We start from the raw sequence: 14,413 nt of genomic DNA, 5'->3' as shown, positions 1-14,413 counted from the left end.
TTTTTAAATACCATGTTTTCTATTAATAACATCTCAAGATGTTGTTTTTTCCCATCCTGATATTTATAAAATCATGCTATTTTGTTAAAAAAAATTCTATTTGTGTTGTTTAGCAAATAATTTTTTAACTGATAGCAGTAAGTAAAAATACCCTCCAGTAGAATATAAATAACGGGAAATGATGAGCAACAACAACAATTTCTTTCATAAGATCCGGGTAATATGAAATACTCCAAAATTATAATGAAAATGGCTTTTTTTTTTTTTTTAAGATTAAATTCATAGAAGTGTTCTTTACATCCAAGTGGAGGAGCTACTTTTTGGTCCGTGAGCCATATCCCAGACAAGGTGAGATTCATAAACAAACTGGTTAGTAAAAGATTGAATTCAGTGCACTCTTGCCTAACAAGGAGATCTGTTACGCCTATACATGACAAATTTGAGTTCAAACTTCAACGATCTGTTGTCTCCTAGTCATCTCTTCCCTTAAAACTGTCAAACCAATTCAAGGGGGCCGACAAAGAAAGGCTTGAGAGTCTAGCCCGTTGATTTGCACTCTGCGAAAATACTTTTCCATGGCAAAAGAAAATTATTTTACCTAATTAGCCGTTACATTCTTAAAACAAATTGAAAAACAAAACCACCAATTACTAATAAAAATACGATTTCACCTCATCCTCAAGGGCGACAGCTTATTATCTGTTCAAGGATAGCAAGTTTTTAGATGACGTTTGAGAAAATCGTGATGGGGAAAATGACAGCGATGAGATGACCCAGAAAAAATATCAACTTGAAAAGAAAAGGAAGGCAATCAAAAGTTGTGGGCAATGAAAGCAAGAAAACCAGTTGAAATATTACCTTCAAAATTGTATCTTCTTTCCTTATTTCTTCCACTAATTCTTCATGAATTGGGAACTCCAAATCTTACTTCATCTTTATAAGAAAAAGATAAAAATACAATGAAAATAGCCCCTTCCATCAACAAAGCAAATTAGTGTAGCATATAGGGGGGGTGAGAGCAGAGGAAACACCATCCTGCCTTCTCCGAGTATTTTAATTTTCTCTTCTTGTTTCCTTCCTTCTCTCTCTCATTCCATGCTCCCTCCCTCCTTGTCATTTCAGAAGGTAAAAACAATCTCTTGGATTCTACTGTATGTGTATTTGAGTGCTCATCACCATCACCATCCTTCATTTCTTGCAGAACTGCCCCATCTTTTTTTTTAGGAAGAATCCAAGATCAATCCTTTGTGTCTTCTAGCTGAAAAAAATTGGAGGGGAGGAAAAATGGTTGACCTGTGGGAATTCGCTGTACATGCGATAAATGGGAGGTGGTTCTCTGTTTTTGCCTCTTTTTTAATCATGGCTGGAGCTGGTGCTACATATCTGTTTGGCACCTACTCAAAAGACATAAAAGCCACACTTGGTTATGACCAAACCACTCTTAATCTCCTAGGATTCTTTAAGGATCTGGGTGCCAATGTCGGGGTCTTTTCTGGGCTTCTAGCTGAAGTGACACCAACATGGTTTGTGCTTCTGGTAGGTTCTGCCATGAACTTTGCAGGGTACTTCATGATTTGGCTAGCTGTGACTCAGAAGATAGCCAGGCCTGCTGTTTGGCAGATGTGTTTGTATATTTGTATGGGAGCCAATTCCCAAAATTTTGCGAACACAGGAGCTCTTGTCACTTGTGTGAAGAATTTCCCAGAAAGTAGAGGGGTGATGTTGGGTCTGTTGAAGGGTTTTGTTGGGTTAAGTGGAGCTATCCTGACACAATTTTACTTGGCCATCTATGGAACTGATTCAAAGTCTCTCATTCTTCTCATTGGATGGCTCCCAGCTGCTTTATCTGTGATTTTTGTGTATACAGTTCGGGAAAGGAAGCCTGAGAGGCAACCTAATGAGCTCAGGGTTTTTTACCATTTTCTCTACGTGTCAATTGTGCTAGCTTTGTTTCTCATGGCTATGAATATAGTTGAAAAACAGGTTGATTTCTCTAAAGCAGCCTATGCTGGAAGTGTCGCTGTAGTTTGTGCCCTGCTTTTTATACCTCTCATTATTGCCATTAGAGAGGATTGGGTCCAATGGAACCTCAAGAATCAAGATGGAATGAAGCCCGCAACAGAGACAACCGTTGACAGGGCACTAGATATTGCACCAGAAGTGAAGTCTGAAGTCTCAAAAGAGAAAGAGGAGAAGGCTAAAGAATCTTGTTTCGCCAGCATATGTCATAAGCCAGAGAGAGGTGAAGACTACACCATCTTACAAGCACTTTTGAGCATGGATATGCTAATCTTGTTTGCCGCAACATTTTGTGGCCTTGGTGGAAGCTTAACAGCAGTGGACAACTTGGGCCAGATTGGTGAATCCCTAGGATATCCAACTAAAACCATCAAATCCTTCGTTTCACTAGTGAGCATATGGAATTATTTTGGAAGGGTATTTTCTGGATTTGTTTCTGAAAGCTTATTAGTGAAGTACAAGATGCCTCGGCCCCTGATGATGACATTTGTTCTCCTTTTGGCATGCGTAGGCCATCTCCTCATTGCCTTCCCCTTCCCGGGTTCAGTCTATGTAGCATCGGTGATTATGGGGTTCGCATTTGGTGCACAATTGCCATTGCTGTTCGCTATAATCTCTGAGCTCTTTGGCCTAAAGTACTACTCTACATTGTTCAATTGTGGACAGTTAGCTAGTCCTCTTGGGTCATATATACTTAATGTGAAGATCACTGGACACTTATACGATCATGAAGCACTGAAGGAGCTAGCAAAGAAGGGTATGAATAGATCATCAGTGAAGGAACTAATCTGTATGGGGTCCCAGTGTTACAGGGTACCCTTTATAATTCTGTCTTCTGTGACATTGTTTGGTGCTCTTATTTCACTGGTTTTGGTGATGAGGACGAGGAAATTTTACGGCAGCGATATATACAAGAAGTTTAGAGAGATTCATGGAGTGAGCTGAGATCGAGAACAAGCTCAAATAAGATTGAGAGAAGGTGATCACAAGAAGGCCACTGTACTTGCCAAATTGATTGTATTACCATTATTTATCTAATTGGGAACTTTCATGTTCGTTGTCTCATTAAAAAAATTTAAAGTTGTGATATTTTCAACATAGATGCAGTGATATCAAGCAGCAGTCAGAAAGGGTTAAAAACAAAATTCCTTCCACAGGTGCAGCGTGCCAACACCAACGATAAAAAGTGGGGAAAAAGAAGCATAATCCCTTGCATAAATGCAGTAGTTCCAACAGCAGCACCGAAAATTCCATCAAGCTTTGTAGAAAAAATAAAAAAACATGGATTATGTGGGTTTCACGGGAGGATTGGCATCCCATCTGCCTGGAATAAGTTGATAAAAATAGGCGAAAGTTCTAAATATGATTGCTTGGAAGAAGAACATAAGAAATTGATGCTTTCATTATCAGGATTAAAGAAATCATGGTGTGTTCTTTTCTGGGCTTCACGGGTGGATTGGCATCCCATCAGCCTGTGGTTGTCTGCTAGTAAGTTTCCACATCTTGTCAAATGTAAACAGCGAATTCAATCATTCAATGATGGTCATGTCAGCCTCTCTCCACACGGGAGCAATCAAGCACGGCAAAAACAGCAGTAATATTCCCGGGTTTTATTTTGGTTTATAGTATGATCCATATCTTAAGCTAGATATTGAGATATGATTCTTCCATGTTGTTTCATAATCAAGACTCAAACACATTTCACTAAATAAAAATATCGAGTATATATAACTAAATAAAAATATCGACATATATGGGCCACATATATTGTTATTGTTAGTAGATTGTTTGTCCACGCTATACTTCTTATATCAATTTTCTTGAAACAAAATAAAAGCTAATTTGTTTTTTATTAAAATATTTTAAATTATACTAGAAAAAATATAGATTGAAACTCAATAAATTTATTTTGATTTGATTTATTTTTTAAGTTTTAATATTGGTTAAAGTGTGTTATAAGGCCAGAAATGGAATTATTTAAGATTTTAAGATATTTAACCCACAACATTTTAGTGCTAATTTATAATTTCAATTTGTCATTAACTAGCCATCTTTAGCGTTTTTAAATTGGGTCAAAGTAAACAATCATTTCTCTTGGCTATGTAAAGAAAAAAACGACGACAAAACGAAACTTATATTTCCTCAAATTCTATCTCGATTTATTATATATATATATATATATCGTTTCCATTATAATATAAACTTGGATTTCTCCCGTGACAACATTTTCTCTCTCCTCCTGCTGTCTTTCTCCTTGTTCATCTTATTCATAAAAAATAAAAAAATAAACTAAAATGACCAAAAACCTATTAAGGTCATTTATACAAAATTTCAAAAATCCCACTAGAAAAATATATTAGAAATTTAATATATATTTAATGATAAATTAGCTCATTTAGAAATATAAATATAAATTGGAAAAATGTCTCACATAAAGGACAAATTGAGTCACCAGTCCTTTCCTCTCTCTCAAAAGAACGACATAATATTTTTCTATATTTAACATCAACTACTTCAACCATGTCTTTAAACTCTTCACCAGCCACCATGGATAGAGGTAATGAAATATTTTAACAAACAAATAAAATATTTATTGTTTTTATTGTTATTATTATTATTCCTCCACCATCATCACCACTCCCTTTTCTTTGTTAAATATATTATTATTATTATTATTATTATGTTACTTTTCCACCTCTTCCTTTTTTTTCTTTTATTCTTTCATCATTATCAATATCACTACTATCATGATCATCTTTATTATTTTTACCATTACAATCCATTTTTTTTCCTTAATTTTTCCATGTGTTTTTAAAAAGATAAGAATTTTTCAAGAAATATGTTTTCAATGAAATTCAATCAATTCTTGTCACTTTCAGTTATTTTGTGAGATAAGATGGATGAGAAAATAAAAATAACAAAATAACACAAAATAGATAGATAAAAATAATAAAAAAGAAAAATAAAATTTTAGGAATTTAAACGATAAGAAAAAAAAGAAAAGGGGATTGAAGTGACCAATGACTAAAAATTATAATGGAAGATCACACAAATGAGAAAAAAATAAATAAATAGGAGAGTTGAACAAAATCAAAAAACTATAGTAAGAGATTTTAGATGATTAAGAAGAGGAAATATAATTAATTTTAAGCACAAAATTTTTTTAACTAGAAATCCACAAATAAAATCTTTTAATATTATTTTTCATTCTAACTTTTCTTTTTTAACTAGGCACAAACAATATTAATAGAGGAACTAAAGAAGAAGTTAAGGACTCATGCATGTAAAAAGGCTACCTAGTCCACCAATAGATAAAAGCCAAAGAAAAAAATAAAATAAAGTCAAAACCCTAGCCATTTAAAAAATTACAATTGTCTTTAACCCTTTTTCCACGTATTATTGTGTACTACCCATTACCTAATGCGAAGAACATTGAATTTAAAAAAAGAATTCTTACAATGAAAATTATCAAAGTAACTTGTTCACAATAAATTTAAAAAATATAAGAAAAAAAAATCTTAAGATTTTATTGTAATTTTAAAAGTACAAGATATATAAAGAATAGTCTTATACCACTCAAGGAATCACTCCTATATTAAAATTTCACCAATTAAAAATTGAATTTATCACAACAACCTACCTTATAGAATTACAATCATATCTTAAATAGTTTTACAAATAATAGTTACTTAATAACTAACAAATCCTAAATGCTAAAAAAAAAACTAATTATACAAAGACAACAATAATTAATATTAATCATTACTGCCACTTGCATAATTGATATCATTTATTGGAAATCAACTACTTATTGAACATACATTGCTCAAAATACATCAATCCATTAGAACTTACATTAACATAATCCTTAGCTTTAGTACCATTTTTCTCTTTGTTAAACTCAATCTTTTTCTTTCCTTTAACTTTTTTTTTGATGTCCTATCTTGATCATTAGAGCTCGCATCATTACCTTTTTTTTCTTTGATCTTATAGAATAAACCACTCATTGTCCGATTTATCTCTCTCTAACCAACCCCACAATGGTTGGCAAATTGTAGTCTCTTTTACGCCAAAATAGATCGTTCATAACACCACATAACAACCCTGCCGACCAACCTTCCCATCAAATAATAGCCTCAAATTTTTAATATTAATTCCATAAATCTATATAAAATCCAAAACATCCTCAAGTTTTAATTAACCAAAAATCCAAGCAAAAACTAATATAAAATCAACTTAAAATTGAAGCTTTTCCTCTAAAAAAAATGATAAAAAATGTACTACCAAATTTAGTACAAATTACATATCATTTTGGGTTTGAAAATTGTATTGCCAAATTATTATTTGTAGTCAATATGAATTTTCCCTAGTTTATACTTGTTATGCCTTATAGGTATTGGATTAACCTTTTAAAATTTTTTTATTGGGATAGTGAGAGACTTTTGTTATGACCAATAGATTAGTTAACCTACCTACATTTAATGGCTAAAACCATCATTTCGATGTCTTTATATATACTACCAGGCAAGCCTGATGTGCATGTTTTTCAGAGATAGGTGACAAGATAATCAAGATTGTGAAATATACTCAAGAACAACCTAATGAGATTCTAAAACTAAAAATAGAAAGGTAATATTTAAATAGAGGGTTTCAATGTGAATTATTTTATTTGAAGCATTTGCATCCTATTATCAATAAAGTTATAAATTCATAAATAAAGTAAGCAAAAAGGACATCACAATAAGTTTGGTCATTACAAGCTTCCAAGATAAAATGTCATGATAGCCAAGTATGTTAATTTTTTTTATTTATAGTTTACTTCTCAAAAGTTGGTTCATTAACACTAAAAGAAAATGATATTTAGTTGTGATAAATTAATAACCTATTATATATATTTATATTTATATTTTTATATATATTCCTTACTTTTGAATGAATCAAAATCTTGATTTTTTTTTAATAATATAAAGGTTAATGCATAAATTCATTTCTATATTTTTAGATCAAGAAAAGTTTCAAACTATCTTTTCAAAATGTATGAATAATATCACACCAGACATCATGACAACCCATCCTTTTTTTTTTAAAAGAAAAAGGCTTATATGTTTAATGGGGGTAAAGGTCTTATGTTATGAAAAGAAGTTGCCACATAGTATTATGATTATTAGAAACCCTAACTATTTTTCATAGTTTTAAGGTAAATTACTTGTTATGTTAGAGGAAAGATATTATCACCTTAAAACATTTTACTTAAGATAAGTTGTGTTTCTACATCTCTTTTATTCTTAATAGAATGTCATGCCTAATACCAATGGTCTATCTATATGGGTAAAGATGACTCTACTACAATTAGTTAAACCTTGAGAGGACACATGAGTTGAATCCTAACCATTTTAAAATCCATGTCATATTTGTCATTCTTAATTGCTTGGTGAATTGACATATCTATAAACTATTTACTCTAATTGTAACTTATGACTATTAATGGTATATCAGACCATGTCAATAAATAATCACGTGGGTCTTTAATTGGCTCATTGAACCTAACCCAAATCCTATGAGGATTTATCGCTATCTATTTTATTTATGCAATAGTGGCCCATGAAAAATGACTTATTTAGGATGATTTATCCTATATTACCAAGGTTTACTCACAACTTATTTTAAATGAGGTTTCTCTGTAAAAAGAGATAAAATTCTAACTCAAGCGATAATAAGTGAAATTTTTTCTAATTTATAAATAAAATACAGGTTAGATTTAAAACATATGTTAATTAACATGGAAGGGTAATATTGAATGAAAGAAAATTTTCATTGAATAAAGTATGTAAGAAGGAAAAATCTAGAGAGCCAAAAAGAAAATATGGAATAGTGGGGGGTAAATATGCAAATCATAAGAAATTGGGTATATAACTACCCAATTTCTTCTTTTATGGTCAGTGTTTCTTCATACTTAGAGGGAGGATTTACTTCTCTTTTCTTTTTCTTTCTATTCATTTTCTATTAAATTACATAAAAAGAGAGCTGTAATTAAGGTATAATTAGGAATAAAAAAAGTGTTTAAAGGTTTGTAGGGTTATTTTGGAGAGAAACATTAAAAGTTCAGGTTTAGAAGGAAGAGAAAAGAACTTGAAATTTTCTTGCATTCTATCCTTGAAACATCATTCAATTGAGGTAATGGACCTATCCAATATGATTAATTGATTTGATGAAGAAATGCAATTGTTAATATTATATGAAATTGGGGATTTATGATGTAAATTGTTGTAATGATACTATTTATGATTGAATGATGTTTATAAGCATAAAATAAGATTGGGTAATTATTTAATTTCAAAAAAATGGAAAAACCAAATCCCTAATCCTTAATGGACATACACGACCAATAGGAAGAAATTAGGGAAAATTGGAGAATTAAAAAAAATAAAATTGTGTTAAATGGCATGTATATAAATGTAAATGGAAGGAAAGAATGAGATTTTTCTAAAAAAAAGAAAGAAAGAAAGAAAGAAAGAGAAACCTTCCATATACTCTCCAATTGTTTCGGCCAAGACTACCAAAAAAAGAAGGGTTTGAGTTTTGACCTTGTCAATGTGGAGAAATATCTTCACTTGAATTGGTTGACTTGTTTTAAAATTAAAAAAAAAACATAAAGAATCAAAAAGGATATCTAACTAATTTTACAAACAAGAAATTTCTGTAAGCATATGTTTGAATATTGAGTTTGTTTAAATTAAAAGATACATAAATCATATTAAGTTGTGTTGATTTGTAAAAGGAAATTTAAATAAATAAAAAAACAACTATAAACAATATAAATAACAAGAACAAGGATGTGTTAATGCAAATAAGTAAGAAATTGAAATTTATATGGAAGATGAAATCGATCCTTATAGTAAATGAATGATTAGTAATTTATTACTTTTGTTGGTATAGGAGCAGCGGACCATATCACGTGTACATGTGTTAGATAAGTGCTCCGCACATTCTAGGAATTTATTAGTGATTTTATCAATAGTTATATATGTCTTTAATTATATTATAATTAAATGTAAAGGATATGAATGGTGAATTATAGAAACTAATTTATAGTTAATGGGATTAGTGTACTGAGCAAATTGAGAAAACTAATCCCTATTTAAAGAGATTAATGTTTTGGTTACTTGGCAAAGTAAGGAACTAAATCCATGGCTATTGGGCGGATTAATAATACTGATTCCCTAGATAATGGGATTTGTGACCTAAATATGGGTTTAAAGTCTCATTGAATTGGCAACCGAAAAAACTAAATCATTGAATGATGGGTTTAGTGCTGGAAGTGTTGGACAATTTAAAGAATTTAAAGAATTTAGTTATAAAATAAATGCAGGAATGAACTAGTAATGGATATCAACATGCCTGAAGTTTTTGTTATGAATAGTATTGGATGATGAAGAAAAAAGATTATATGAATACTTGAGTATATAAAAGTGTAGTCCATAGTAATAAATCATTATTGATTGTAACACAAATGTCACCTAATATAATTATGTAATAAATTTTCAGGCACCTTACATAATTATTTTTAAATATGATGATATTTAAAATTAAGCTTTTAATGTTTTGATTTTAAATTTTGATTCTCAACCTTTTTATCAAATTTTAATTTGTTTTTAATTTCATCATTGGATCCATAATCTTGATTTTTAATCAAGTATGGTCCCTATTCTCTTAATTTTTTTTTAATTTGGATTATCTTATGAATTTAATTTTTTTTTCAATTTTACCTTTTAATTCAAAGTTTGATGATATTTAATGTTAGACTGTCAATGTTTTTATTTCAAATTTTGATTCTTAACCGTTTTATCAAATTTTATTTTTATTACAATTTCATCCTTAAATCCATAATCTTAGTTTTTTATTTTTTAAAACTTTGTCTTCATTCTTTTGATTTTGATTTTTTGTTTTGGATTCTTTTGTTAATTTCATTTGTCTTTTTAATTTTATCCTTCAATTTAAAGTTTTATGATATTTAAGATTAGACCCTTAATATTTTGATTTTAAAGTTTGACTCTTAACCCTTTTATTAAAATTTAACTTGTTTTCAATTTAATACATGGATCCATAATCTTGATTTTATTCTCATTCTTATTCTTTTCATTTTTAATTTGGATTCTTATGTAAATTTGATTTTTTTTATTTTGCCTTTTAATTCAAAATTTTATGTTGTCCTTTTTTTTTTTAGAGTTGATTTAGGATAAGTATAGATACCACATTTCAGATGGGTTGACCTGAGTTACCTCAAGTTAAATAATTTTTTTTAATCAATCATCAAGAATCATTAGGTTTTGATAGTAACTTACATAGATAAAAACAACACAACAAAGATAACAAAAACAAGTAACATACAATTTTGAAAAATAGAGATCACATAAAAACTAATTCAAAATTTTATTATTAAATATCTCTCTTCAATTTAGTTTGTCTTTTTAGTAAGTTTACAACTTCTTAAATACATCTAAAAACCAACAAACTAACAAGGAAAACTTAAAATAAAAGAAAAGCAATAAAAATCCTTAACAAACCAGGAACAACATTCTAAATAATAAAGAAAAAAGTTGTAAAATAAATAAATAAAATTATAAATCAATTAGAAAAATATAAAAACTCTTAAATAACTTTTGAGCTTTATTTAAATACCTTCCTGATTTTTAATTACCATAAAATTTTTACGTCTTATAAAGCATCAAAAGTTATTTCTCTTGTTATAAGGGTATGTATTAAAAAAAAAACTCTTTTATTTCTCTTGTTATAAAAGAAAAGCATTTTTTTCCCCTTGGTAATCAACACTGACAGGATCGCTGCATTGTAGGACCAATTGGTCCCAGGATGGCTGGGCTGCTAAAAAATAAATGTTTTCTTCTCTGCTGGAACTAATTGAGTAGTTTTTCTCTTTTAATCCAGAATTTAAGAACATTCTTATGAGCCGTGATTAGGCTTTTTGTGTTCAAACCATGCAGGTTCAACCATGGATCTCAAGAAAAAAAAGGGTTTAAGCTAAAGCATCCCCTGAACAAACGATTTCCATCTTGAACATTTACACAGGATGCTTGTCCATGAAAATAATGTTGCACGAACATTCAGATACTCAGATCCATAGAGTGGCGCGGCTAGCAGATCTAATAATAAACGACACCATTTTTTAAGCTGAAGGTACCAAGAGAGGTGCGATTGTTAAAACCAAGTTACAATCATACTTGTCAAAATAGCATATGTAATTTCATTCACACCAAGCAACCATATCTATACATATTACATAATATTTTGGTAGCGGTCCATATCTTTTGGTATTTTTATTACCACCAACCATATACAGATATGAGATTTCAAAAAAAAAAAAAAAAAAACTAGGACCACAAAAAGGGTTTACATACTCTAATTTCATGTGTATATCTATAGCATTCAATTGCTGCCCGCACTAATTGTCTAGCCAGCTAATCATAATCCTTTACCTAATAATTGAGTGGTTACTTATGAGAATCAATTGCTGCCCGCACTAATTGTCTAGCCAGCTAATCATAATCCTTTACTTAAGTGGTTACTTTTTTTTCTCATGGGTCTTATTGTTTATATGGGTAGCATATACTTTACACGAGGAATGAGCATAATTGTATGAATCATTATAGAAGGCAATTCTCCAAGCTTATGGGTCTTTACGATGCGGTTCTAGCATATAGGGATCTTTGCAATGTAGTTCTCCAAGTATATGGTCTTTATAATACAGTTACTCAAGTATATATAGGTCATAGCATGACAGAAGCGATAAATACTAAGCCAACTAGGTTGCTTGTGTAACCCGACCGAGCCATTGAAGAGAATCATTTGCTAGATAAACACTGTCTATATGGTCTTTATAATGTAGTTATTCAAGTATATACAGATCATAGCATGGCAGAAGCTGAGTCAACTAGGTCGCTTGTGTAACCTTACCGAGCCATTGAAGAGAATCATTTACTAGATAAACACTGTCTGGTAACAAATCCAATGAGACACCAACAAATGATTCTCTTCAATGGCTCCATCAGGTTACACAAGTGACCTAGTTAACTCAACATTTAACTCTTCTATCATGCCATGATCTACATATACTTCAATAACTACATTGGAAAAACCATATGCTTGCAGAATTACATTGGATAAGCCCCTATATGCTTGCAGAACTGCATTATACAACAATTCACTGCATTATACAACAATTCATGCAATTATAACAATTCCTCACATAAGCCCATATAAACAACAAACAAGACTAATAAGAAAAAAATGACCACCCAATTGCTAGGTCAAGGACTATGATTAGAATAACAAGGGCAAGAATTATAGACAAGTGGTGTGGGCAGCAATTGATTTGAAGTGAGCAGCTTCAAGCTTAACTTCACATGCACTCCATGCAACATGAACGAGCACAGTAACAAAGAATATGGTTATGATAGCATCGGGTGTTCTAAACGGAGAGAGTTCCATATGTCAACTGGATAAAAGGTAGCCAGCGCCGCAACGAGAGAGAGAGGAATCTGGTATGTTTGTCCATTCCCCTATAAATGTTTGTCCATTCCCCTGTAAAGTTAAAAAATGAAACTGCTTTAGATCCAGAAACAAATCTAGAAAGTTAAACTAAAAGAATTATCAGCATGAAAACAATGACCAACTACTTGCAGTGTTTTTTTTCAGAGGGAACGGAAGGAAGGGGTGGGGTTCCCCTTCATCATACATGCCACATGACCTATAACAATCAAAAGCCCATAAACCAACTTAGTTGATTCAAAAAATGAAGGCCACTTATTCTGGTTTTGTCCCAAATGCCGCTGCAACTTAATGCTGTTGCAGAGCATTCATGAAGCATCTACCGTGCCATGGTAGTGCCAAACTCAGATACACATCTAACATCCCAAATGTAAAATTAGGGCATCATGTTTCAAGCAAAAGATCAAAAAATCATAGTAGAGATCCATCAACCAGAGGATCTGTGGCTTGCTAAAACTCATTGATCACAACACAGGAGGCAGAAAAGAGATGGGCTTGTGAAAGCGCCTATAGGTGATGGGTTGTTTAAGGATAAAATCGTTTACGCTTGTAAGTCTAAGAATTCCTGACCAAATTGCACCTATTTGTAGCCATTTCAAGATTTGATTTCAAGCTTCTCTTTTATATTTCTTTTTTCCTTCTCTTTCCGGACTGAATCCATTCTTGGATCAGTCTTTTCTCCAAACACTACACCTACCTCACCCGTTTACCTTACATATTCCATCAAACACTTGAATTCTATATTGTATTGCAAAATTTATATTCAGGGAAGCTTCCCATCTGAATAAATTTGAGGGATACCCATGGATTTATTTACTGTGGAAGGCTTGAGCCACATACAATTTATCACACTTACCCACTTATAAAAATGTAAAGAAGGAAACAGAGTGGATCTGGTTGATTGGTCTAATTCCTTCTCTCCTCTCCTAGATCTGCATGGTTCAACTAATGAACTTAATTCCTATCACTGTACCAGAAGTTTCATCATCCGTAACTTCTTACTCTAAACATTACCCAAATACCCCTGAATTCAACCCAAATTAATTAACAAATTCTAGATTCTTTTGAGCTCTACACCCTAAAACCTGGGAAAAAGACTAAGATCTACCCTTTTCACATGTATCTATACAAGAAATCTCAGCAAATCTCAACCAGAAAGAGACTAAAGACAAGAACCCATGAATAGCAAACAAATTCACCTAGCAATTGAGCTTCATGGCTCAAAATACAAACTCAAAAAGCAAAATACTTACTTGTGAGATTCTCGGAATACAGCAATCCTCTCTCACAATCTCTTTTCTGGAGCAAGGGAGAGAATGGGAGTAGGAGATCTGTAATTTTGTTAATCCATAAAAAACAAAAAAAAGATGATAATGTCAGGGAAAAAACTATATATATAAAAAGTAAAGTTTATATTTACGGTAGGTAGCTGTTATGATTATAATTTGTAAAAAATTATTTTATAAAAATATTTTTAGTTGAAATTGATTTGAAAAAATAGATATTTGATTAAAATTGTAATTAAAATTAATTTTTTTTAAAAAATAATTTAATATATTTGGTTAATTTTATTTTTGAAATTGAGATTATAAAATAATTTTAAAATATATATATTAATATTGATGATTTTAAATTTAAATATTATAGAATTAACTACTTTTATTACATCATGAAATAAATAATACTTGATATAAAATATTTTTTTATTATTCCATTAAATTATTTATAATTTCATTATATATAAAATTCAGTCGATAAGAACTATAATTTTTATAATTTTGTGATCGTATAATAAAATTAAATAAAATATTATCAGGTATAAAATTGATAT

At 30.7% G+C, this 14,413-nt stretch overlaps 1 protein-coding gene and 1 long non-coding RNA gene across 2 annotated transcripts; one reads left to right on the top strand and one right to left on the bottom strand.

The window, feature by feature from the left end:
- The first annotated feature begins 732 nt into the window (after window positions 1-732).
- On the top strand, window positions 733-3,115 carry LOC105116886 (uncharacterized). Its single transcript, XM_011014388.1, has one exon. It carries the CDS (start codon window positions 1,285-1,287, stop codon window positions 2,962-2,964), a length of 1,680 nt encoding a protein of 559 aa, XP_011012690.1. The 5' UTR covers window positions 733-1,284; the 3' UTR covers window positions 2,965-3,115.
- An 8,093-nt stretch (window positions 3,116-11,208) lies between these two features.
- On the bottom strand, window positions 11,209-13,949 carry LOC105116885 (uncharacterized). Its single transcript, XR_840625.1, has 4 exons — window positions 13,836-13,949; window positions 12,014-12,593; window positions 11,601-11,883; window positions 11,209-11,528 (listed from the first exon to the last, which is right to left on the bottom strand). It is a non-coding gene; the product is annotated as an uncharacterized LOC105116885 (long non-coding RNA).
- Between the last annotated feature and the right edge of the window lie 464 nt (window positions 13,950-14,413).

This window comes from Populus euphratica, unplaced genomic scaffold (genome assembly GCF_000495115.2).
Source record: "Populus euphratica unplaced genomic scaffold, PopEup_1.0 scaffold1101.1, whole genome shotgun sequence".
Lineage (NCBI taxonomy): Eukaryota > Viridiplantae > Streptophyta > Magnoliopsida > Malpighiales > Salicaceae > Populus > Populus euphratica.
This window is presented reverse-complemented; position numbering and strand designations above follow the sequence as displayed.